The 23,205-nt window shown below is 39.1% G+C and overlaps 1 protein-coding gene across 1 annotated transcript in view; it reads left to right on the forward strand.

Moving 5' to 3' along the window:
- Positions 1 to 2,008: 2,008 nt before the first annotated feature.
- Positions 2,009 to 23,205, forward strand: part of ASZ1 (ankyrin repeat, SAM and basic leucine zipper domain containing 1) — a 41,513-nt gene continuing 20,316 nt past the window's right edge. The window contains exons 1-6 of the mRNA XM_075151393.1: positions 2,009 to 2,113; positions 3,728 to 3,824; positions 9,551 to 9,673; positions 12,845 to 12,956; positions 22,600 to 22,711; positions 22,978 to 23,112. Coding sequence (XP_075007494.1) covers positions 2,009 to 2,113; positions 3,728 to 3,824; positions 9,551 to 9,673; positions 12,845 to 12,956; positions 22,600 to 22,711; positions 22,978 to 23,112 — 684 coding nt within the window. The remainder of the gene's footprint in view (positions 2,114 to 3,727; positions 3,825 to 9,550; positions 9,674 to 12,844; positions 12,957 to 22,599; positions 22,712 to 22,977; positions 23,113 to 23,205) is intronic.

The raw sequence follows: 23,205 nt of genomic DNA on the forward strand, positions 1-23,205 counted from the left end.
CTGAACAAGGACAAATAAATCACAACTATCAAATACTACATAATTAGTAGTGTATTAAAAGTAAGGAATCTACAGCTAGTACAATCACCAGTTAGCAACAACTCTCTTGCACTGTGTCAGGTCAATTGTAAAAAGTCACACTCGGTTGTCTTTAGAGTTCAGCAGCTAGGGATATAAATTCCACTAGCAAGCCCATGTTCTGTAACACAGCTGAGCCAGACAAAGAATATTATGGAAGCTTGATCCTGGATATGGAGACTATAATGTTGAGGACTGGTAGACTCATATAGATACAAAGAAGCTAGATGACAATGCCACAAATTCTACTTTTCCTCTGCAGGCAGAAAGTGATACTAGAAATCTTCAGGCCAGTGATCAGAAAACTTAAAACTCTGAGAATCAAAGTTACAATTCTATAAGAACTGACATGGCTACAAAAATGTTTAATTATTACATCCAGTAAATGTTATATCTTCATTACTAATTTAAACAGACCTTTATTATATGCAGGTAAATCCAAAATAGGCACATAAAGCTAAGTCTTTACATAGAGGTATATATTACAGTTGACTCAATTTTAGCATCTTTTGTTCTAGGGAGGCTGTGTGAAAGGAAAGATTTTTGCATTTCTATCATGTTTCCAGAACTGGAAGTTTCTTTCATGGGAGTTAATTTAAAATGTTCAGCTAGCTCTATACCAGAGTTCCTCATTGTTAATAACCTGACTTTCATAATACTTTTATGCAAATAGGTTGTCGTATTTTACAGACAAGCATCTAAAATCCAGAAAAAACAGCTGTTCAAAAGGTCAGGAGTGCACAACTGAAATATGCAGACCACAGGGTTTTTTTAATAAGTTCAATTTTTATAGCACTTAGTATGTTCTAAGCACAGCTCTAGCTAACCTGCAAATTCCCAACATGGTGGAAGTTGGCTTACACATTGCATTGCACCAAAAAAAAAAAAAGGGAAAAAAAAAAGAAAAAAGGAAGAAATGCTTCGCAGTCACCTTCTGATTAAGCCAAGTGAAATTTTTGATAAAATGAACTTCCCCAAAATTACACTTTTACGCTGTCATGGGTACAAGGGCTATACTCACCATTCCATACTAGCACCTGCCTCTTCTCCAACCAGACTTTTTCCCTTCTGTTCTCTTTCGTTTGGTGGAAGACCAAATTCATTTCAGACTGGGGCAAGGCCTGCGCTAAGCTCAAAGAGCAGTTTTTGCCTGTGGATGAAATACAGAATGTTGTTCCTCATCTGTTCTTCAAAGAGTTTCATGTGAACCTTGTGATGGATGAGACATTATTATCTGTCATTAGAAATTGAAAGTAATGCCCGTATATACCCAAGTGGGAGGGAGCAGGGTGAAAAGTTTAGCTCATTATGCATGGCTGCTGTTCAACCTTCCCCACGTAACTGTCACCACCATAGCGTTTGACTACGTAACAGTGCGTGTATATACACATAAGTAATGTAACTGACTGCTATTAGGTTAGGTGGCACTTTGAGTGTATTAACGGCGACAGAAATTAAAGAGAGAAAACATTATCTTTTACTTTGGATTTACACACATATGCCATTTATAGATCTAGAGAGACAGCGTCACACATAGCTCTGCTGCGTTACCTAACACCCCACAAAACAGCTGGGCCACTAGTAAGCCATGTTACATTCCCATATACTTATAACCGTAAGCTTTATTGGTTTCTTTTACCTGGGGCTGTAACGTCATCACCGGCACGGACCGGGCTACCCCCTTCCCCTCACAAACCACAGCTGCCCAACCCAGAATGGGGTGCTCACGGGAGGGCCGCTTCCAGCCCTGTGAGGAGCCCGGGCACTGCCGGCGGAGCACGACCCACCCCGCACGCGACGGGCCGTTAACGCCCCCGCGAGAGCCGCGCGCGCACAGCGCCGCCGAGCCCTCGTGCGCGGGAAAGCGGCGCGGCCGCCGCGGGCCACGTGACCCGCCGGCGCCGAGGCGACGCGCGCGGAGCGGGGCGCCATGGCCGCGGTGCCGTGGGGATCCCGCGTCGTGGCGGGGGGCGACGAGGACGGCGACAGCGACGAGGACGGCTGGGATATCGGCGTCGTGCGGCATGAGCTGCAGGTGGGGCTGAACCTCTCCGCTCCTGGCGCCCTCGGGCAGGGGCCTGCGGCCGCGTGGTCTCGGGGTGGGGTGGCGTCGGCCTGAAACGGCGGAGAGGGGAGTGGGGCTGGATGGGTCTCACTGAGGAAGGTGGTCTCGGGAGGGGCTGCGGCTGGCATCTCCTCTGGGATTATCTCCTCACAGGGTAATGGTGGTGTACCCTCAATCCAGGAGTAAATAAAACCTAAATTTTGGAGGTTTGTATTCTTACATAAAACCTTAATATTTATCTATAACACTCTTGTCCCCCTTAATAACAGACCCTAGTCCCTATTTCAAGATGAGAGTAAATTTTAAAGCAATCGGAGGCCTAAAAAGCTGTTTTGTATTTTAAATCTCTGAGACTGTTTCTGCTAACATGAAGATTTAAGTGATTTTATTGCATCCAATAGGTGCGAGGCATCTGGTAGTGTGAGGTAGAGGGAGATTCTGCAAGGCTTTTTAGCCATTGGTTTGTCTCATGGTTAGAATTGGAAAATGGAAGTAATTGAATACTTGCAGTACTCTTGCTAAAGGTTATAGTCGGTTTTTCACGGGCCTTGATCTTTAAATTGAGGTTGCTATCCAAAGATATGCGTTATTTGGAAATTGTTGACTGAGTAGAACAAAAATAGGGCTAAATTATCATATTGGCTGTTTCTCACCTTTGATTTTCTAGACACTAAGCACTTATTAAAATCCTTACAAAAGTTGTTGGAAAGACTACAATGTGCTGGGGAAAATTGTGTAATTCTGAGTTCTCATGTTATGACTTCAAAACTCACCATGAAATATGACTTCCCTTCTTTCCATACCACTTCTGTCTGCAAAGAAACTAGTGAATAGTCCTCCATTTATTGGTGTATGTAAGTGTTTTGTATAATCTAGATAATGCCACCAGCAATCTTCAGCTGCTTCTGCAGCTTTAATAGAGAACAAATATGTGATGCTTTTGAAAGGAGCTTGAATCAGGCAACTGTCTGATGCATAAACTAGTCTTTTGGTCAGGGCATTTTTCAGCCACATCACTTATGATGCAGCAACACAAATACCTCTGCCACCGCAGGAGTAGGAGGAAAGAGGAACAATAACCCTTTCCAGCAGTGGATTCATGCTGTATTAAGCCAGACAGCTAGTCATTGAGCTATGTTGCCCCAAACTCTTAACTTTCATGTCTGATAGATATATTTTTAACGCTGTGCTTTGCAACATGTAAAATGCACAGAAAAGGTACAGGACTGTTTTGCAATGTTTTTCTAGTGCCAAAAGATGAAAAGGAATCTTAACTGGAATCAAACACCATTAAAAAAAACTGAGAGCAGTGTAGGAGGATAGCAGATCTCTTGAGAAAGAAGATATTTACATTTTCAGAGAATGGAACCTTTCTGAAAAGTTAATTTAAAACTTATGTTTTACAGTAGACCCTAAACAGGTCTACAGAGATGGAAGAAGGAGAGTCTTGCTTTGCTCCTCCCCCGCCTCCTTCTCCCCTTTGTCCTTACAGAGATCATTAGTGCTTTTATACTGAAATCAAGCTGTAGTTTTTACCTTGAAACAGTTACTAGGTTTTGACTTAACTTTTCTTTGCTTACCTAGGAGTTGGATCAAATGTTGCAGGCGGACAAGAATGAAGCGTTAAAGAAGGCTCTGTTTCGTGGTGATGTGTCATTAATTGAAGAACTCTTGAACTCTGGTGAGGAAAGTCGGTTATGAAGTTGAATATTTTTAACTGAACTTGGCAAGAATTCTAAAGCTTCGAAGTTCCTCATTTCAAAATAATGTGTCGAGTGCATGTAGGAATATGTGAATGTTCCCAATACAGGATATAAACCCTTATTTTAAAAATGAAATTACTTTTTCAGTGACTCAGCATGCGGTATTCCAGCAAATTCCTTCTAATTTATATTTATTTCATTAGTCAGGAGGCCTGAAAACTGAGAAAACTATAATGTGTGAACTATGAAATAAGGTGTTTCTTTGTTTTCAGATGCATGTTTAATCTGAAAATATCAGTTACAAACACTGAATTTGAGGTGGCTTAAACTGATAGTGAAAATTCAGTGGGTGGTCTTACTTCGGTGTTGAAGGTTGCTGGGCGGGGGCAGGAAGAGGAGGCTGGCTCTTTTGTTTTAATGCTCCCTCAGTTTGGAAATTCCATTTTTTTTTTTCTCACTCACAGCACTGTTAAGTTTCTGGTATGTGCCCTGTGTAATACTGCTGTCCTGGCAACATCAGCTGGACAAAGATTTTGTGATTCTGAAAGGTCTAACAGGGTTTATGTGGCATTTGTCACTAAAAAGTAGTTTGTCTTAACACTAAAAGCCTTTCTCCCTGTTCTGTTACTCAGTATTTGTCTGTAATGTGTTTCTGTTACTCAGTGTTAGGAGAATTGGATCACTTATTGAAGCATCCAGGGCAATCAAAAACTGCATAGCTGAGTTGACCTGCCTAGTGATAATTGTCAGGAAGTTCTGCTTCGGCAAGCAAGCAGAATATAGTAGCTAAGAGCTTGTTCTCTGAGGAAAATCTGTCTTATCGCTGGAAGAAAGTAGTTCCTAGTCAGCAATGGGTTTTTCTGAGTTTTAAAACAATGACATTACTTGCCCTTTTAGAAGACGACTGTGTCTTACCACAGTAGGGGAATGGTTTGCTTTTTACATTAAGTAAAAACTATTGCATAGGCTGAAACACAGAGGTGTAATAGTGAGTGAAATACATCTTCTGTCTTGCTTTGAGAAAATATGTTCTTATTTATAGGTAGAGTTTTTAGTGATGTGTGTGCATCAGATTGCTTAATTGTTTTGTTACAGCCATCCTTTTTTAATTGCTTGTATTTCAGTCAAACAGCAATAGTTCATTTTCTGTGTTGATGCCTGCTACACAATGAGCAGCTCCATGCTGTTGTAAGATGATGATAGGTATCTGTAAGAGCGTAAGGTCAGGCCAAAGATTCCTGTATTCGTGTCCTGTCCCCTGAAATGCACAAGGCAGTATCACAAGAGAATCTACCACTTCCTGAAAATATGATTAACAGTAAATTTTGACACATCCAGTCCTGCAGAGCAGCAGAACACAATGCCTCTCTAACAGGGAGGTGTTCCTGAAGAAAGGTAACATTGTCCTTCAGAGAATCGGTGCTCAGTCAGATTAAATCTTTGCCTCCAAAGTTGCCTTTAGTGTATGTTCAGTAGAGCTTGTAGGAGGCTCACTACCAGTGCTCGACCAAACTCAGGGTTTGTGTTGGAAGTGGATTTCCTAGCAACAGCTGGGGCCATTCTTTCAGGTGGAGTGAGAACATGTTGTCTTCTGGCTTGCTTAGCCATTGCTTTAAGAATCTTTGATGCTGAGGCAGTTTTACAGAGCTCCTTTAGGAGAGAGCCAAGCACAATGTCTTCTCTTACCCCTCCTATAAAATAGCAACATACTAAGAACAAGTTTCTGAAGTGCATGTCATAAAAAGTAATGCAAGCAAGTAGCAGGTTCAAAGACGACTTGGGCATTTTGGTCTGCTTTGGGAGTAAAATGCTTAACACCATATAGTTCATACGTTCATTTTCCTCAACTGGAATTAACAGTTATGACCTGGTGACAGTTTAGGCTGATCAAAGATATAGCTACAGTAAAATCCTCTTTCCTGTTTTCATTCAGCAGTCTGTTACACTCCTATCTTTATGTGAGTGCTGGAGCTCAACTGATCTTTTGTGAGCCAGTTCACGGAATTAAAGTAGTAGTAAACTATGGGGGATTGGGGGTGGGGTGTGAATAATTTTTCAGCCAGTTTAGGACTCTGAACCCTTAGTCAGATGAGAACCATAGCTGGCCCATAAGTGGGAGACATCAGCAGCTCTGATTTAACTCAACTTAAAGGTATTGTGGAACCACAGCACAAAGTGCTGACAGACTTAAAAGAAATCAATACTTCTATTAGAGAGAAGTCTTCCAGAATCAAACATTTTAGAACTTTTTTAGAACATTTAGAAACATTTTAGAACTCAGATAAATTCGGTCTGAATGTGAATGTATTTTAATACTAAGAGCTGTTATTAAACTAGACGGAAGTCTTTCAAGATCTCTTTTTTTTGTGTCAAACGTGGAATTATTTAGCATTAAAAGCTGTATATAGAGGTTGATTGTAGTTCTTCAGGCATTAGCTTGTTAACCTTTTTGAATTTGAGGTTACATTTTTCTGTATAAAAACAGCCTTTCTACGGTAACTGTTAGTCATAGTCAACAAAATATGTGAAAGAGGTACTGCAGAAACTGTAGTAAACACAGAAAACATCATTCTTCTTTTGCTGTTCTTTTGCTTTGCCATTATTCACATGCTTCATGCAGTTTCTGCTGTAGAGCACATCTGGGGCCAGAATGTATTTCTCCCCATTCCTGGTTAAAGAGGAGAATAGTCGTCTGTAACTCGGATTGTAAGAAAGAATGTATCTGCTTTGCCTCCTAGACATAATTCATGAGATTATGTGACTGAAAAGCTCCTCTGCTCATGCCCACAAAGGAACACAGAGGGGCAATGGCAGGTGGGGGAGCCCAAATAATACCGTGGCCCAGCTCCTCCCAGGCCTGTCATGGAAGCCATCAGCCCATCACAGGCCCGTCTCCACAAGCCCAGAGGAGCAGAGAGGCCCAAGGGCAGGCAGGGACCCAAGTTACAGACTCGGAGGAAGGGACTCGCAGGGCTGTCATAGGGCCCTTGTGCCTGGGTGCCAGCGACTGTAGAGGCTGGAGTGAACGAAAGGATGTGCCAGCCACAGGAGTGGGACCGGGGGTCAGAGGCCCGTGTGTCCATGATGGCAGCAGCTGGAGGAGATATATCTATCCCAGAGAGGAGCAGGATGAGACCGTTGGTGCACTCTGTGTTCACGAATGCTCTGTCTGTCTGTGTTGGTTGGTGTGGCCAGTGGTGTATGTGTGTGCCTGCTGGGAATACACGCTCAGCATCAATACTGGTTGGACCCAGGGGCATGGAGCTGCGGCAGCCTTGCCTCTCTCTGGCTGTTGGATCTGACCTGATTTTTCATTAAAAATTTTTTTCTGGGCTTCACTGTTGCCTTGTAGGAGTTCTTAAGGGCCATTTTAAGTGCTAAACTAGCGCTGCTTACTTCAAGACAGCTCATGTAATGAGAGAGTCTGAGTAGTAACCAAGGGGAGACATTACTGGTTCAGTCAACAACTCCTATAACTATGCAGCCAAGAAGCAACATGACTGTTACTGTTTCAGTTGTTGTGCTGGTTTTGGCTGGTTAATTTTCTTCATTGTAGTTAGTAATGGGCTATGTTTTGGATTTGTGCTGAAAACAGTGTTGATAATACAGGGATGTTTTCATGATTGCTGAGCAGTGCTTACGCAGAGTCAAGGCCTTTTCTGTTCCTCACCCCACCGCACCAGTGACTAGGCTGGGGGTGCACAAGGAGTTGGGAGGGGACACGGCTGGGACAGCTGACCCCAACTGACTAAAGGGATATTCCATACCATATGATGTCATACTCAGCATATAAAGCTGGGGGAAGAAGAAGGAAGGGGAGGGATTTTCAGAGTGATGGTGTTTCATCTTCCCAAGTAACCGTTACGCATGATGGAGCCCTGCTTTCCTGGAGATGGCTGAACACCTGCCTGCCGATGGGAAGTAGTGAATGAATTCCTTGTTTTGCTTTGCTTGTGTGTGCAGCTTTTGCTTTACTTACCAAACTGGTCTTTATCTTAACCCACGAGTTTTCTCACTTTTACTCTTTGGATTCTCACACAACTTTGACATTCGATTGCTAAAAAGACCATTCTACTTCTAGAACTTAGGAAAAGCACCAGCATGGTGGCAAATACTGTCTGCTGTAAGTGTAAAGAAAGCAGCGAGGAAAATACCTTCTCAAGAGTTTTAGTAAATCTTTTTATGCCTGCCAAGTAGATCTTTTGTCACTATTGTTCAGATGTGTATTAAAATAAAAAGCTCTAGATGGGAGCTCTAATTACATGGGCTGCTTTTCTTCTTAAGAGGAAAAGGGACTTCTTAAGGCTGACAGAGTGCCAGCTTTCTCGTATTCCTTTACTGCTAGTGTTACTTCAGTGGGCTGTTGGATATCAGACTTTCTAAATTCTTGAGGTGACGCGTCTACAAGGAAGTTCAGATATGACTGCTAAGGGACCCTTGCTGGCTCCCTTTGTAGAACTTGGCTGTGGGCTTCAATTAAATGTTTTGTATACTGCAGACAAACTGGTGTGCTGTGACATTAAGGACTGCAGATAGGATGTATGCATTACTAAGAAGATTTGATCATAAATTCTGTGGCTTGCTAGAGGCGTTAGAGTGCTTCAACACCTGGCTTTCGTTGAACATTACCTCTTTACTGCTCACTTCTACAACTCCAGTGATCTTAAACAGTTGAAGAATCAATCCCAGAGCAGTGACCTGTTACTCCCTCAGCTTTAATGACTTTATGTTGCTACACTGAGCACATCTTTGACAAGTCACTAAAGCAGGGAAAGTAAATACACATTTTGCATAAAAGGTATGCATGTAGCTCAACTGTCACAAATTTCTTAGGATAGTTTTGGTTTTTTTCAGAGCTGTCTCTTGTAAAGAAGTATTTTTGATCATCCATAATCACTGTTGGACTAATACGGAACCAGGTGATGGAAACTGTTATAGAGGAAGTAATATTTGAGGAAGGATTGAAGGAAAGATGATTCCTCTTACTGCAAAAATGTATAGGGATTTTTATTTGAAAGTTGTCAGATGAGTATCTTGGTCTGGTACTTGGTTCTTGGTGAATTTGGGAGGGCTGTCTGGCAAGCTTACTTCCAGTCCCAAATTGAAGATATGGCTATTATAAAGAGTAACAAATAGGTCTGGTGATTGTGACTGAATCTTGCATAATCTTCTATTTCTTCTTTCTATTGAGATAATATTTTGTTAGTACTGAATGCAAAACCGGTATCCCCTTGTTAACTGCCTTGCAAGACAGAGAATAAAAGGAGCTGTGAAGCAGGAAAACCCTAGTCAGTATGATCTTAATAGCCTGCTTCCACAGCAGTCTGCTTGGCTTGGCAAGAATCAAAATTTTTCGTTTTGATTGAGGAAAGCTATTGCACATAAGTGGAGAAAACAGAGATTCTGTGCACTCCTCTGAAATTATTTTTGCAGCTAAATTTATTACTTACAATGTAGTCTTTCTGTGGTACTTAACTTCTTGGATTGAGAACTGAGCTTACTTGGTTCAGTTCTAAAAGTTGTTTTCTGGTATTCTAGATAAAGATGTATTAAAAAAATGAAAATTATATAAGAGACTTTTCTCTGTAGGACTAAATGCAAAGAGTCTGTAACCTTTGTAACGATGCATATTGAGAGTGAGGTTTATAAAATGCATGGTTATTGTGGTGCAGTTTTATGATTTTAGTATCTTAAATTTTGACAGGTATAAGCATAGAGTCTAGCTTTCAGTTTGGATGGACTCCCCTGATGTGTGCTGCCAGTGTGGCTGATTTTGCAGTAGTGCGTCTTCTTCTGGACAGAGGTGCTAATGCACGTTTTGAAATAGGTAAGATGTGAATGAAGAACACTGGCCAATAATGATCAGTACCAGACATTGTCCTATCCTTATTCTCTTTTTACATATATAGGGAAAAAAATCGAACTTCACAGTGGAACTGGGACCTAGTCTAGCTTTCACAGTATTGAAGTAAAAGTAGTAGTTTTAAAGTAAAAATTGTGTTCTTGGAACTAATCTGGATTCAGCTGATGGGTTTTCTTGTCCTTTCTGTCTTCCCCCCCCCCCCATCTCCCAATCCCCAAGTACTTTTTTAAAAGGGCATTTGGAAATACTTGTTCAAGAATTCCAGGATAAAGTTGTAGAGTTAAAACTTCCTTTGTTTGATCCTGTTACAAAGTATGTACATGCAGAAACCAGCTAGAATCCCAATCAATAGGAATAGCTTTCCAGTTTGTGGGAAACTAATGTGGACTTCTCTAAAACTAGAGCACAATTTTTCCATTAAGTGAAAACTGTTCTTCAATGTGTTGCTAGATCACCTTTTTCTGCCAGAGTTCAGTGGAGCTTCTAAGTAACACCAGTTCCTCTGTCAATTTTTATGGCTTAATAATAACTTTTTCCTACTTAAACTGTGGTTATTTTCATTCTCTTTCATTGTATTGGAAGATTTATCCAAGTTCAAGAAAACACATTGCAATACAGAAGAAACTGATGCGACAAACGATACTGCCAAGTACATAAAGGCAGTGATCTTATTTTCCAGTAACTTGTCAGTATTTGTAATAGTAGCAGACTGAAATGCAGATGGTACAAATCTGGCTCTGAAAATTTTCATGAAGTTCTTAGCAGCTGATCAGAGTATGTGATTAGAGTAGATTGCCTGCATGAAAAGCAATCATGCCTTCGAATTATTGCCCTTGTAGCCAACTTCAGAGAACTTCCATGTGGCTGCCTACAGTTCATACCTGTTCCGTGTTTATGGCTGTAGAGAGCTATAAATGGGGCAGAAACTGCTGTGGGCAGCAGTTTCAGCTGACCAGTTAACCAACATGCATGGCATTTTTTCAGTGTGTGACCAACTGTGTTTACACTAAGTGGCACCTCGCTAGGATCAGGTTTCTCGGCTTGTTTCCCTGTTAGTCTGTGTAGGGAAACAGTAGCTAGGGCATATGCGCAGCAGAGTACTGTCCAGCCTGGAACAGTCTTGCAAGGCATTGATTCAGGTCAGGCCACGTGTGTTCAGTAAAGCTGTGCCATCCTAAAGTGGTACTAAATGTCATCAGTCTTCCTGCTTTTTTTTACATCAGCAGGCAATCACATAAGTGATCTTATACTAATTATCCTATAATGCTTATAATCCTAATAATAGCTATACTGTTAATCACTTTTGTCACATTTCAGTCATTCTTTGTAAATAGTTACTTAATTTTGGTAGTCGTGAAGAACAAGGAACTGATGTAGCATTCACTATGCGATGGGATCAGAATGCAGCATCTTTGAGGAGAAAATTCACTGGCTCTTCTGGGTTTTTCGGCTAGGCTGAACATACACTAATGTTTTTTGCAGTCTCTTACCAGTTTTTCTCTGCAAAAGAGAAACTGAGAATTCTAAGGTGTTTCTTCCCCTTCTTCTCTTGCTCACATGTATGAGCTATAGGTAGGCTAGCAGAAATTTCCCACTCTTTATCACTACCTGAAATATTGAATGCAAATATAACTACAGATTCCTCCTAAATATCATTCCCAGATTAACGGTATTTATCACTACCTTTGTTCAAAGTCCTGCTGTCTTTCCGTTCATGTTGTTATTGATAACCAGGTTAAACATTTTGAGTAACAATCTGTCAGTGTATCAAGTAATTTACTGAAGTGTTGATTGCTTACTGTTCAGGAGTTTAGGTGACCCTCTGACACTTAATTTTTCATTTAACATACTGATTTATGTGTGTTAGAACTTCTACATGAGGTAGTTGAAAATTAAAAGATGGCATATTAAAAAACCAGATTAATTTAAATGCAAAACTAAGGTCTTTGGTTGGAGGGGTGGAGGACAAGAAATGGTGAGAAATAAAGAAAGTAGAGCAGATGGGGGTGAAGTACATAACAAACTTCTCATGTTTAAATATAATAAAATCTGACCTCAGTTGAGGAATAAAGGTGTTAATACATACACAGTCTTAAAATTTCTACAAATTAGAAAATATGTTGTAACACTTCATGGTATGGTCTGGAGTAGGTACAGCTAAAATTATGCTTGTTAAAACAAATTGTTAAAGGCATGTTTGAACTTGTGAACGAGTTTGTGCAATAAGCAAAATGGGCAGTTATTCAAATGGCAGTCTTCTAATTGACTCTAAGGCCAACTAACTCGCTACGGTCTTTGAGGTGTCATGCTTCCCACATCTCTGTAGGAGAACCGTGGGAAAAGGAGATCTCCCCTGTTCTGTGGGCAAACAGCAGTGGTGTACAATTCTGATTTGTGAGCAAAGGTGCCATGTAACACTCAGGTGGCTTCAGAGCTGGAGCAAATACGCTGGTTCCTTCTGATGAATTTTTATGGACTGTATAGATGTTCTTTAAATCCACATCTATAAACATACTTTTAGTCCTCCTCCTGCCACTACTGCACCATAGTAGTCTAGTCTAGTAAACTAACTTCCTTCTCCTGAAGCCCTATAATAAAGCCTTGTTACTTCAACTGTCCTTTGTATGGGCCTCTGTTCTCCCTAAAATTGATGTTGCTGTGTGTTTATAATACATTTCATGCTTTTTTTTTTTTTTATCCATTGCAGTTAAATTCCTGTAAGCTGTTCCTTCCCTTGACTGTATTTTGGGGAGAGGTGGGGAGGAACATGGAGTGAATCTACTGGTGTGGGACAAGATTTGAAAAACAAGCATCTATAGTTAAGCTCCTACTGGTTTTTTTGGGTACCTAAGAAGTATCCTAAACTTCGGTAGGAGTAGATGCTTTAATACTGCCACTCACTCTCATCTTTCTGCATATCTTCTCTTCGCAGATGCTTTTGTCTTACCTGATGCCTTTGTCTTCTACTGACTTTCACTGGAAGGAAAACAAGTTTCTTACCCTTTTCTAAATATCTCAGAGTATCAGAACCTGATTAACAACTCTAGGAAATGTAAAGGCTTTTAAAGGAAGTTCTGGATTAGCATGGTATTTACCTTTACATATGTAATTCTCTAACTGTAAGTTTCAAAACAGATAAGTACACTGTGCTGATGGCAGCATGTACTGCGCATGCTTCAGAGGAAGACATCTTGAAGACTGTAGAACTGCTTCTATCAAGGAATGCTGACCCTAATCTTACTTGCAGGTACCAAAAAAAACCCATGTCTGTGAATACAGCATAAAATTTAATATTATACAGAGACATCTTTATAGACGTAGCTGTTGTTGGTTAAGATGATGTGTAACTTCATTAGCTTTTTGTAACTTTGCTGCTGTCTGTATAAGGGAACATTAGTATCCAGCTATTTCTTTCTCCTAGTACAGTCATTCATCTGAGTAAATAAGATTATGATCAGTTTTATCAAATTTAAGTATGTTCCTCAGCTGAACAAGATATAAATTTAAGATTAAAAACTGATCTTAATACTTTGGTAGACTGCAGTATAAGGACAAGAAATATGTCCTCTGCTTTTCCCAAATCATATTGCCTCTACTGTATAAGGATGTAAGTTAAATCAGTTAATTCTTTATTTAAATTCATGTCCTCCTTTTGAGCTTTTTGTTGGTATCTAGCTATATTCCTTTCACAGACAGCCTCCTGTGGAAAAAGAAAACTTCTCTGTAAATAAAATACATTTATTCCAGTGCAATCTGGAATAATCCAGATGAAAAGGAGCTATAAGCTCCTTTTAAAAACAAATAACAGCGTGTTTCTTGAATTACCACTTTGTGTCTCAGCAGTCTGAAGCAGAGCATTGTGAGATGGCTGTAGTTGCGTAGTCTGATGCAATGTTTCATTTTGCATCAAAAAGAAAGAAATTCTGAGCTGACCCAGGGTAAACTGTCCTCCCTCTGCTGGAGAAAAAGATACTGTTTGGGTGAAATTGAAACTGCTTGTTCTTCAACTAACTGGAATTCATTTTTTTATACCACAGCTCTTTCACCACATTACCTGAGATATGTGGACTGAGTAGCCCTCCAAAAAGAACAGAATCAGAGGCCTGTTGGTTCTCATTAGTAGAATTCAATTACTCTGGGCCCTGAATCTCACTGTGAGCATAGTACTGATAGACAGGGAGGAAACATAGTTGTGCTGAAGTGCCACTGATGTCGGGTAACAAATTTAAATGCCATTCATTTATTCTTATCAGGGAGGCTAAAAATTGTCCATGAAAGAAGAGAAAGCTACAGACTCTGAAATAATTACATGTTGTTGCCATCAGATAAACAGGATAAACATCCTGCTTTAAAAAATGGGGGAAGTCTTTGCATTATTAAACTTTGTCGTGGGTGTTTGAAAACGTAAGCCAGAGTGCAAGACTGCAGGTTTACATTTGGAAAGGCCTTTTGCTAAACTTTGAAGGAGAAAAAAAAAAAGTCTGGATTCTGACAGAAGAGATGGGAATTTTAAGGGCAAAACTTTATTTATAAACTTAGAGTATGTTATGCATAGTTGGTCTTTATATACAAATATTTATTTGCTATCTCTTTGTTTCCTAAGACCTTGTGCTAACATATGAGTTATGCTTGCATACATCAGATACAGTGTCCAGTTGTGGTTTTTTCACTTTTGCAATAGTAGTCTTTCTCAAATGAAAAGATACTGTAAGTGACAATCAGAAATGTCATATTTGTACCAAACAAAAGTAGAAGTTAGATGACAAGGTCTGGATTTTTCAAAAACCTTCATGCTGCCTTTTCTTCCTTTCCAGTATTTGACATCGCTGCATACCACTTCATCATTAGAACTTCTCGGGCAGCAGCTGCTGCTTCTCATGGGCTTCTTCCACTGTGTTCTGAAACAGGTGGATGAAACACATCAAACCAGGTTCTGTAAAGATAAGGGATCAAAACAGACCCTCTATATGGCACTGCAGTCCCACTTCACCCATTTCATTTGAGCAAGCAGGATGTTCTGTGGGAGGACATCAGAACTGTCAGTGAGTTGAGATTATTGTGAGAGTACTTCCTGTGTGATCAGCTTATCACAGGTGTTAAGAACTAAGCTTCACATTATTTGGCTGTCTCGGCACTTAAGAACCAGAATGATTTTAGGAAGCTTCTCTCTTGTCCTCCAACAACTGGAATGTGTGTGAATGCAAAGCAGAACTTTGATGTAAGGTAGAGTTTGGTATTTATCCTTGCTCTGTTGGGCTGTCAGGGCAGCCAGTAGGCTTTTTTATTTCATGTCATCTGGAGGTGATACACAGAAACCTGCAATTTTTTTTGTTTAATTCATGAAGTGTGTGTGGAGCAGGGAAGGACTACTGAGAAATAAACTCTTTTGAAATGCAGTCTAAGAAAGAAAATGGGTTTAGGAGTGGGTAGGTAGATGGTTTCTTTGCAATAGGATGGAGTACCGAGGAGAAAGTAGAGCAACCTCCAATATTTTTGCTAAATCAAAATTGGGAACTGAATACTGATGGCTGTAAAAACAGTTTTGTTAATGAGAATGTAGTGCGTCAAAGCATAAGTGCTAACTGAAGAGTTTTGAAAGACGAACAAGAAGTAAGGTAAAGGCTAGGTGAAACAAGAAGGCATTGTAAGACCTGCTCTCTATAGTCTTTGTAGAGCTAGTATAGCCTGAGTGCTTCATTTAAGTGAATGCTACCTTGGGAAGTTTGTTCTTGTATCATTCACCTCCCTCTTGTTTCAAAATGTAAATTATATACTTTATCCTTTTGTAAGGTCTGGAAATATTTAAGCAGTCTATTTTTTTTAAAACCTCTTTTAACCTGCAGTGCTTTCTTAAAGGTACACTGGTTTTATTAATGTTAAGCCGTGATTTTGTTATAGGCAGAAGCAAAAGGCATGACCAACTGATAATTAAATTACTGCTGCTAGGTTACATGTCATAGGTTGTTTAGTAAATACGGATTTTAGTGATGACATCCTCCAAGTTCTTGTTTACATAAAGTACAGTAAAAGAAACCTAATGGCTTTGCCAGTAAGGAGAGTGTTTTGAGTTGACGTTTCATGCCAATAGCTCTTTGTTAGAAGAAGGTGCAAATATGTGAATGACTGAAACCTCCTTTATTTTGACATAAGCTCTTTGTCTCTTGTTCTGTATGGGATATGTGGAGGTTTGATTTTGTTTGTGTGGCTTTTTTTCCCTCACTCTTAAAATTTCTAGCACAATTAAGTCCTGGTCAATGACCAAGTTTTCAGTGTTTCTGCTCTAAAATGGTTATGAATTTCATGTATGTTTAAAGCAAAGTCTTCAGAAAGGTCTCGATTTTTTTTTTTTCTTTTTTTTAGGGTGAGTATTATAAGAACTAGACCTTTGTCTGTCTTTTGTCACTGTACGATTAAAAGTTGAGATTGAAGCTACTGTCATGTACATGAATACATGAAAATGTCATCACTGCTCAGGTCTGATATTAAGTTGCCTACATATGTTCACATATGCTTACATTCAGAAGTGTTTTAAGGAGTATCAAAAATGGTTTAGTGATGAAAGCTTTGGTCTATTTTGCCCTCTTGAGAAGATGATAATGGAAGGGGGAAATTTTCATCGCAGTGTTGCCCAATTCACAAGGTAGGTCTCTCTTCAGGTTGCGTACTCAGAATAAGGCTATTGTGTAATGCCTCAGTTTTAGCGAGATATTTATTGCTACTGATAAGATAGTAAGTCTGCACTGCCGCATAATAATTTCAAAGACCTTGACATTATCATTGTGTGATAGTTAACCATGCCAAATGACAAACAGTACATTTCAGTAAAGGTAAATAGCCTGGGAAAAGTTAGTGCACTACACTGCATTTTATGGCTGGTGCAAGAAAATCAGGGAATTTAATACTGATTGAGTCAAGATCTTTGATCCACTTCAGAGCAAAAAATACCTTGTGATGTTACGCTATATTGTACTTCATGCCTTTTGGAGAGTTTTTTATTGTAGCATTATGAACTCAGGACAGAAAGACTTATTTTATTATGTTCATCAAACATCAGGACAGCAGGACTAAATGTAAAAAATCAGATGCAAAATTACATTTACCAAAGTACTATGTTCATCTGGGCTATGTCCATATCTCTTCCCTCCTCTTATCCGAGTTAGGGAGAAGTCAAAAACATGGTAAATGTGCGAGTTCTGTGAGTTTGGAAGAGCGGCTTTTGAATGTAAGTGTTGAGGCTTGTTCATCAGATCTTTTGTTAGGGGGAAGGAGTCTAGACACCAAAATAGCTAGTATTGGCTGTAAGGTGGTACCAACAGGCTTACAACTGTTGATCACAGTTTCTGGGCAGAGGTATAAAATACTTGGGGACAGTAGCAACATTAGATGCTATTTTTACAGAGGCATTCTGACAATGTACTGTGGTGTCCTGGAATGTCACCTGAGCAGCCTTTGTGTAAAACAGAAACAAAACCTGCACTGAAATCCATTAGCATTATATCAGCAACATTCTATCACAAGTGTATTAAACTTCCTATCATTGCCACTAGCTTATCCTTATCATGGGTTATTTGCATAGAATTGGTTTGGTTTTTTTTTACATGACAGAGAATTGCCCTTTCACTAGAAAGGTGGAGTAGATTTCAATTGTATGTATTGAATTTCTTGACTGGAGACTTTACCCCCACTTTGAAAGTAAAGTTGAAAACAGCCTGAGAAGTTTCTGATTGTGTGGATAACTCATTTATTTTTCTACTTTATGTCAAAGTGTGCGTGTCTTCAGCTAAACCAGCTTGCTTGTAAAAATGTGATGGAGTGAGGATGAAGGAGGACGGAGGACAGGGCAGGATAATTGGGAATGTCGTAGCATAGAGTTCTGCCATCCCCATTGTTAATTTTTATGCTAATCCCTTTTATAATCACATCCTTTGTTTTTTTTCTAGTCATATGAAGATAACTTTATAGCTGTCTACCTTCCCACCTCTGTGTGCTGTAGAACTTACACAGATGCCTTTTTTAATTTTAAAACAATCATGTAAACAGAGTTCAGAAGCAGAAAGGTACAAGAACTGGCAATCTGAAATGAAGTCTAAAACTAGGGAACCTGAAACTAAGCTGTCACTGTTTCCAACCCAACCTTCTTACTAGAGCTGTATGTTCCATTCTCCTAACAAGTTCTGCTTCAAGAATGTAGGGGACTCGCCTACCTTGCTCCAGCAGACAGTGCCTGGAAAAAGTATCTTGCAGCTCACAGTACACTAAAGTATGCTCTTTCAATACTACTTGTTGCGTAGGGTTTCTCATCTCATTGCTTAAAACCCCAATAAGCCAGAAAAGGGGCAAATAGCTTTCCTTCTGTTGCTATGGATGCACTGTTACCACTTCATTTCTCAGTTCCAAGCTTAATGTACAGCACTGGAGAGGTGCAACTGGCTCCAAAAGCTTCTGAAAATACTTCCTGGTTATCTGAAGCAGAGTTCAGTTTGCAGATCAATAGACTAAAATATTAGTGTCTTGTAGCATCATTTCCTTGGTTTGGGGTCTCAATAAGAAAAGATTGAGACTCAACTCATAAGGTTAAATTGTTTTCTGCCTGCTGTATTTTTTTCCAATGTTAGTGATACGCTGGTCTAGTTAATAAACATATCCGGTTACGAGACTTTACATACAGCTTATACTCTCAAGATCACCACCTGAAATACTGACTTTTCTGTAGATATCTCCCCAATGGAAGGAAGCCTGTGCCTAGATGGAAGACATCTTCTCTTCCTTTCCTCCCTCTTCTGAAATTTTCCAGGAAGATGAACTTTGTCTTGCTTGAGAGCATGACCTCAAACATAAGAATGTGTGTTTGTCAAGTGTGGTGAATTCTGCACCACAGATTCAGCTTAGTGGTAACAGACAGGTACTTGGGATGTTTTTCAGTGAGATAGCTAGCTATCACGGTATCACCTGGTTTTATCGTGGCATATGGTTATCCAGGGTAGGAGGCTCCAAGTGGTAAATTTTAGGGCTGTTCCACTCACCTTGCTCTCTTGTGATTATGTTTTGCCCTATTTTTTTGACAGGATGAAGATTAAGTGAGCCGATAAGAACCTCTTGATGTATCTTTGTGTAGATGTCACATACAAAGTTTTGAATGGCCCTGAAAACTGAAAAATCTTTTGGTTTTGTCTTTTTCTCCAGCCTTAACATAAAAGCAGGGAGACCTAAAGATGAAAACAAACAAACAAACAAAAAAATCCCTTCATTTGCCTGAGACCAGTGAAGAATTCCTTGCTTTTTATTTAGATGCTGCATAGCTGGAAGCAAACATAGTTGGAAGAAACATCATGCTTAATTAATAAATTCCTTATATGCCTTTTAAGATTTTTATTTATTTATTGACTATCACTTGAGTATCATCTTTAATATGGGCAAATGTCATGTGGCAAATTGTGCCATAAAAAGGATTTCACAGGTGTTTGGACAAGAAGATCATCTGCAAGCCAGATTGCTGAAACGCAAATGACTGCATGGTTGGTTCCTCGAAATGACAAAAGGATTCTTCAGATCTTTTATCTGTGTGGTTATCACTATGCTTTCTATGTACATTTTTAGATTGCAGTAAGATATTTCAATACATTTAATTTCTCTTCAACTTTAGCAAGAAACTGTATTTGGCATCTTAGAGCTTGCTGTTGTATTTGCGGGGGTTCTTTGCAGGGTTAGGAAAACAAGATTTGTTTTCCCTGGTGCTCTGGTCTCCCTCTTGTGGACGCCCATGTAAATGGACCTTGCTTTCTGAGGTGGTGCCTATGCAGCATGTGTCCAAGACATTAAACGGTTCCCCCTCATATATAGTGGTGCGTAAATGCAGTTGCAAATTTATGCAGCACTATATATGTTTCTACCCTGAAACAGCTTGTAGCCTTTGAAATTAAAACTCAAACATTAAAATGGAATGCTTGAAGTACTAATTGCGTATTCATGTCAGTGGACCTTTTAAATGTCATGTTTATTGGGTTTAACTGAAAAACGGAGAAACTTTTTCAGTGGCTTTCATGTCATTGAGTTGTTGCCTTGATGTCTGCAGTACTGTGCAGCTGTAACCCCTACGTGACGTTCTTTGGAGAAAAGACTGTTCTGTAGCCTCTGGACTTTTGTTCAGTATTTTTCCTTTGAAAAAGCAGAAGATAATTGTGAGGTAGTAGCAGTGTGCAAGTTCCAAAAAAAAAAAAAACGGAAAAAAAATTGAGAGCAGAAGAAATGAAAATGAAAACAAGCACAAATGGACTGTTTTTGCAGTCAGATGTAAATGCTTCAAAGGTGATGGCATGGAAAGTCTGTCAGAGGCTACCTGCCACTAAATAGAAATAAGTGTGGGAGTGAGTGTCCGCATTGGGCAAGTAAGTTGATCGCTGCTGCTACAAATTATTAGGTTGTAATCAACTTCTGTTCACTCTTTAAAATACAGATATCTATAGATATCTGTATATGTCTATATATAGTTACCTATATCACACTATCTCATCAGTTAGTTGTTAAGTTACAGGGGCAGATTGTGGAGTATTTTTCTCTGTTTTTATAGTAATCTTCATAGGATCACAAGGTAATTCAGGACAGAAGGGACCTCAGGAGGTCTCTAGTCCAACTTCTTCCTTAAAGCCACCTCCGCTATGACATTGGGCTAGATTTTCATCTGGTCTTGAAACTCGCCAGAGATGGAGACTACAAAACTTCTCTGAGCAACCAGTTGCACTGATTGACTGTGCCCCATGGTAAAAATTTCTCCTTATATTCAGTCAGAACTTCTGCTTTTGCAGTGTTGATGGACTAAAACGAATTAGTTAGACTGATGCAAGACTTTTCATTTCATTACCAAGTTCCTTTCTCTTATTGACTGTATGTCTTGAAGGCCTGGTTACCTTTCATTTTGCTTATCTCCAAGTAATTGATTTTTTCCCCTATCAAAAGGCTCTTTCAAATTTGTAATATGACTGCATTTTTTTTCAGTGTACTTTTAACTGTGTTTGCATAAGACAAAACATTATCCTTTTGTGAATGAGCAATAACAAGGAAAGATGAGCAAAGCCTTGGTTCTAGCAGTACTCTGGAAGGAGGCAGGAAGTCTATTTTAAGACAGCTGCTTTGGTATACATATGCTTTTCGGGGTCCCTCTAGTGGTTTCTATTAAGAAACACAATATTGGAAAGAGCGATCGTCCCCCAAGTATATCCTAACAAGACAGAATAATCTTCTGACAGCAGATTTTTGACACAGAGCTGTACATTAAAAGAAATATATAGTTTTTCAGGAAAAAATATTGCATTTTAAGATACAATAAATTTTAATTGAACATCACTAGTAAAATATTTTAGCTTAAATCTGATTACTTCATAGTGACCAGAAACTCCACATCTTTGTCCTCCAATATACATTTTTTTTAATTCTCCAATCTTATTCCACCAAAGAATAAGTGTCAGGCATCTGGAAAGATACTTTTCTAGCAGAAGCTTTTGAGCAATATTTTTTTTCTTTCAAAATATTCAGAGCAATTCACAATGGCTTATCTTACAAGCATCTCAATAGAAGCATAAGGTCAATAGACTGTTGTCATCATGGTTTTGGGATATAAAAAAAACCCAGAATAATGGGAAAGGTGTTGTCTGTAAGTACTCACTTATTCAGCAAGAGTAAGAAATAGTAATATATTTCTTATATATAGGGAGGAGAGAAAGCGTCAACACATACACTTCTGGGAACAGAAAACAAAAATGGGATAAGGGACAAAAATATTTTGATGTGCATTTAATTTTCGTATTTGAAAAGTTAAGATTTTCAATATGGTATTTGTATGTAATTCTCTGAAGACTCCTCTCAAGCATTCTCGGGGGCGGGTGTGAATGTTGATAATATGTGTGCACCCTGCGCAACTGCACTGCACCTGTGCACACCGGCATGAGTTGTGTGACCTGTGACTCTTTTGCTAACATTGTTTTTACCAGAGAGGGTTTTGCAAGTATGTACATAGTTGTTGTTCTTAATATTCTTCCTCTTAAATACTCAGTTGTGATTTACAACTTGACCTCCACAAAACTGCATATTTCTTTTCAGAACTTTGATTTAAATTAAACTATATGTAGAATTCGTCACTTAAGCTGTCTTTTAAAAATAATTTTTGAAGTAAAAAATGAAAGCGTCTTCCACTTTTTTTTTAAATTGAGGGGAAAAAAACGGGTGATTTGCTGATATTTTTTTTTTCCCCCTGCTTTTAGTAGGGTGAAAACTGTGATCTACAGTTATGCCCATTCCCTTCTCATTAAGCTGGTCTATGTGCTAAATGAGAGGCCTGCTGTTGGATCTGTGGTAGCAGCAGGAGAGATGGTCTTTAAAAACTGGTTTTGTGTAGTTCAGAACCAAAACAGAAATGGTTTAGTCACCAAGCTACCGTGTTTCATAGCGGGGACGTGTTAAGGTTATTTGTGTGTTAATGCGCTACTTGAATTTGGAGGTAATAAAACATTGATGTATTTTTTTTTTTAATTTTTCTCCCAGAAGTACTATAGGTCTATATTCTAAACTCCTGGAAGAGACTTGTTTAGTTTCCTTTAAGTTTCCTTCTTGTTGAGGACAACAATTGTCTTCTTGACTTCATTTCAATCAGAAAATAAATCCCAACTCGTAAAGTATTTTTAAATTGCTACTTGGACGTAAAAGAGTTCCTGAATCTGTATATTCTGTTAAGTTGACCCTTGTGCTGAAGCGTGAATGTGCTGTCTTGGGCTTTCATCCTCTGCTTAGTTCTTCTACAGAACAGAGAATCTTTACAGGATTGAGGTGCTCTACTTGATAATGCAGTTGGATTTTGATATCTTGAAATAATTTTTCTCACCTGTCCCCTTTACTTTCAGGAGACAAATGACACCGCTGATGTACGCAGCTAGAAAAGGCTATCCTCGGGTTGTTGCTCTTCTTGTCGCTCATGGATCACACATAAATGCCCAAGATGAAAATGGGTATTCAGTAAGTGATTTACTTCTGTGTGTTGTAATTAATGATAAAAATTTTAAAAAGCAAGAACCCACAAACTTGTTTCTAAGTACAACTTTCTGAGAAATACTCATTGGTATATTCTTCTGCTTTAACAGCACTTTGAGATTCTTTTGCATTACTTGTCTTTGTCTCCAGATTCTGCCATGTAAGAACTTGTGAAGGTTGCATTATTGATTGAACCTCTGTTCTTTTTTGCTCCATATGTAAACTTGGTAAAATGAAGTTTTTCTTTGCAGGCATTAATATGGGCAGCACAGCATGGACATAAAAGTGTAATTTTTAAGTTGCTTGAGCTGGGAGCTGACAAAAATCTACAGACTAAGGATGAGAAAACAGCAGCAGAGCTAGCAAAAGTCAATAAACATTCAGAGGTATTTAATTCCATTTCTCTTTGAAACGCAAATTCTGTGTTTTGCCTCAGAAATCTGTTCATTAATTGTGTAATTTTCTGTGGAAGTGTTACT

The sequence above is a fragment of the Calonectris borealis genome, chromosome 1 (assembly GCF_964195595.1).
Source record: "Calonectris borealis chromosome 1, bCalBor7.hap1.2, whole genome shotgun sequence".
In the NCBI taxonomy this organism is placed as follows: Eukaryota; Metazoa; Chordata; class Aves; order Procellariiformes; family Procellariidae; genus Calonectris; species Calonectris borealis.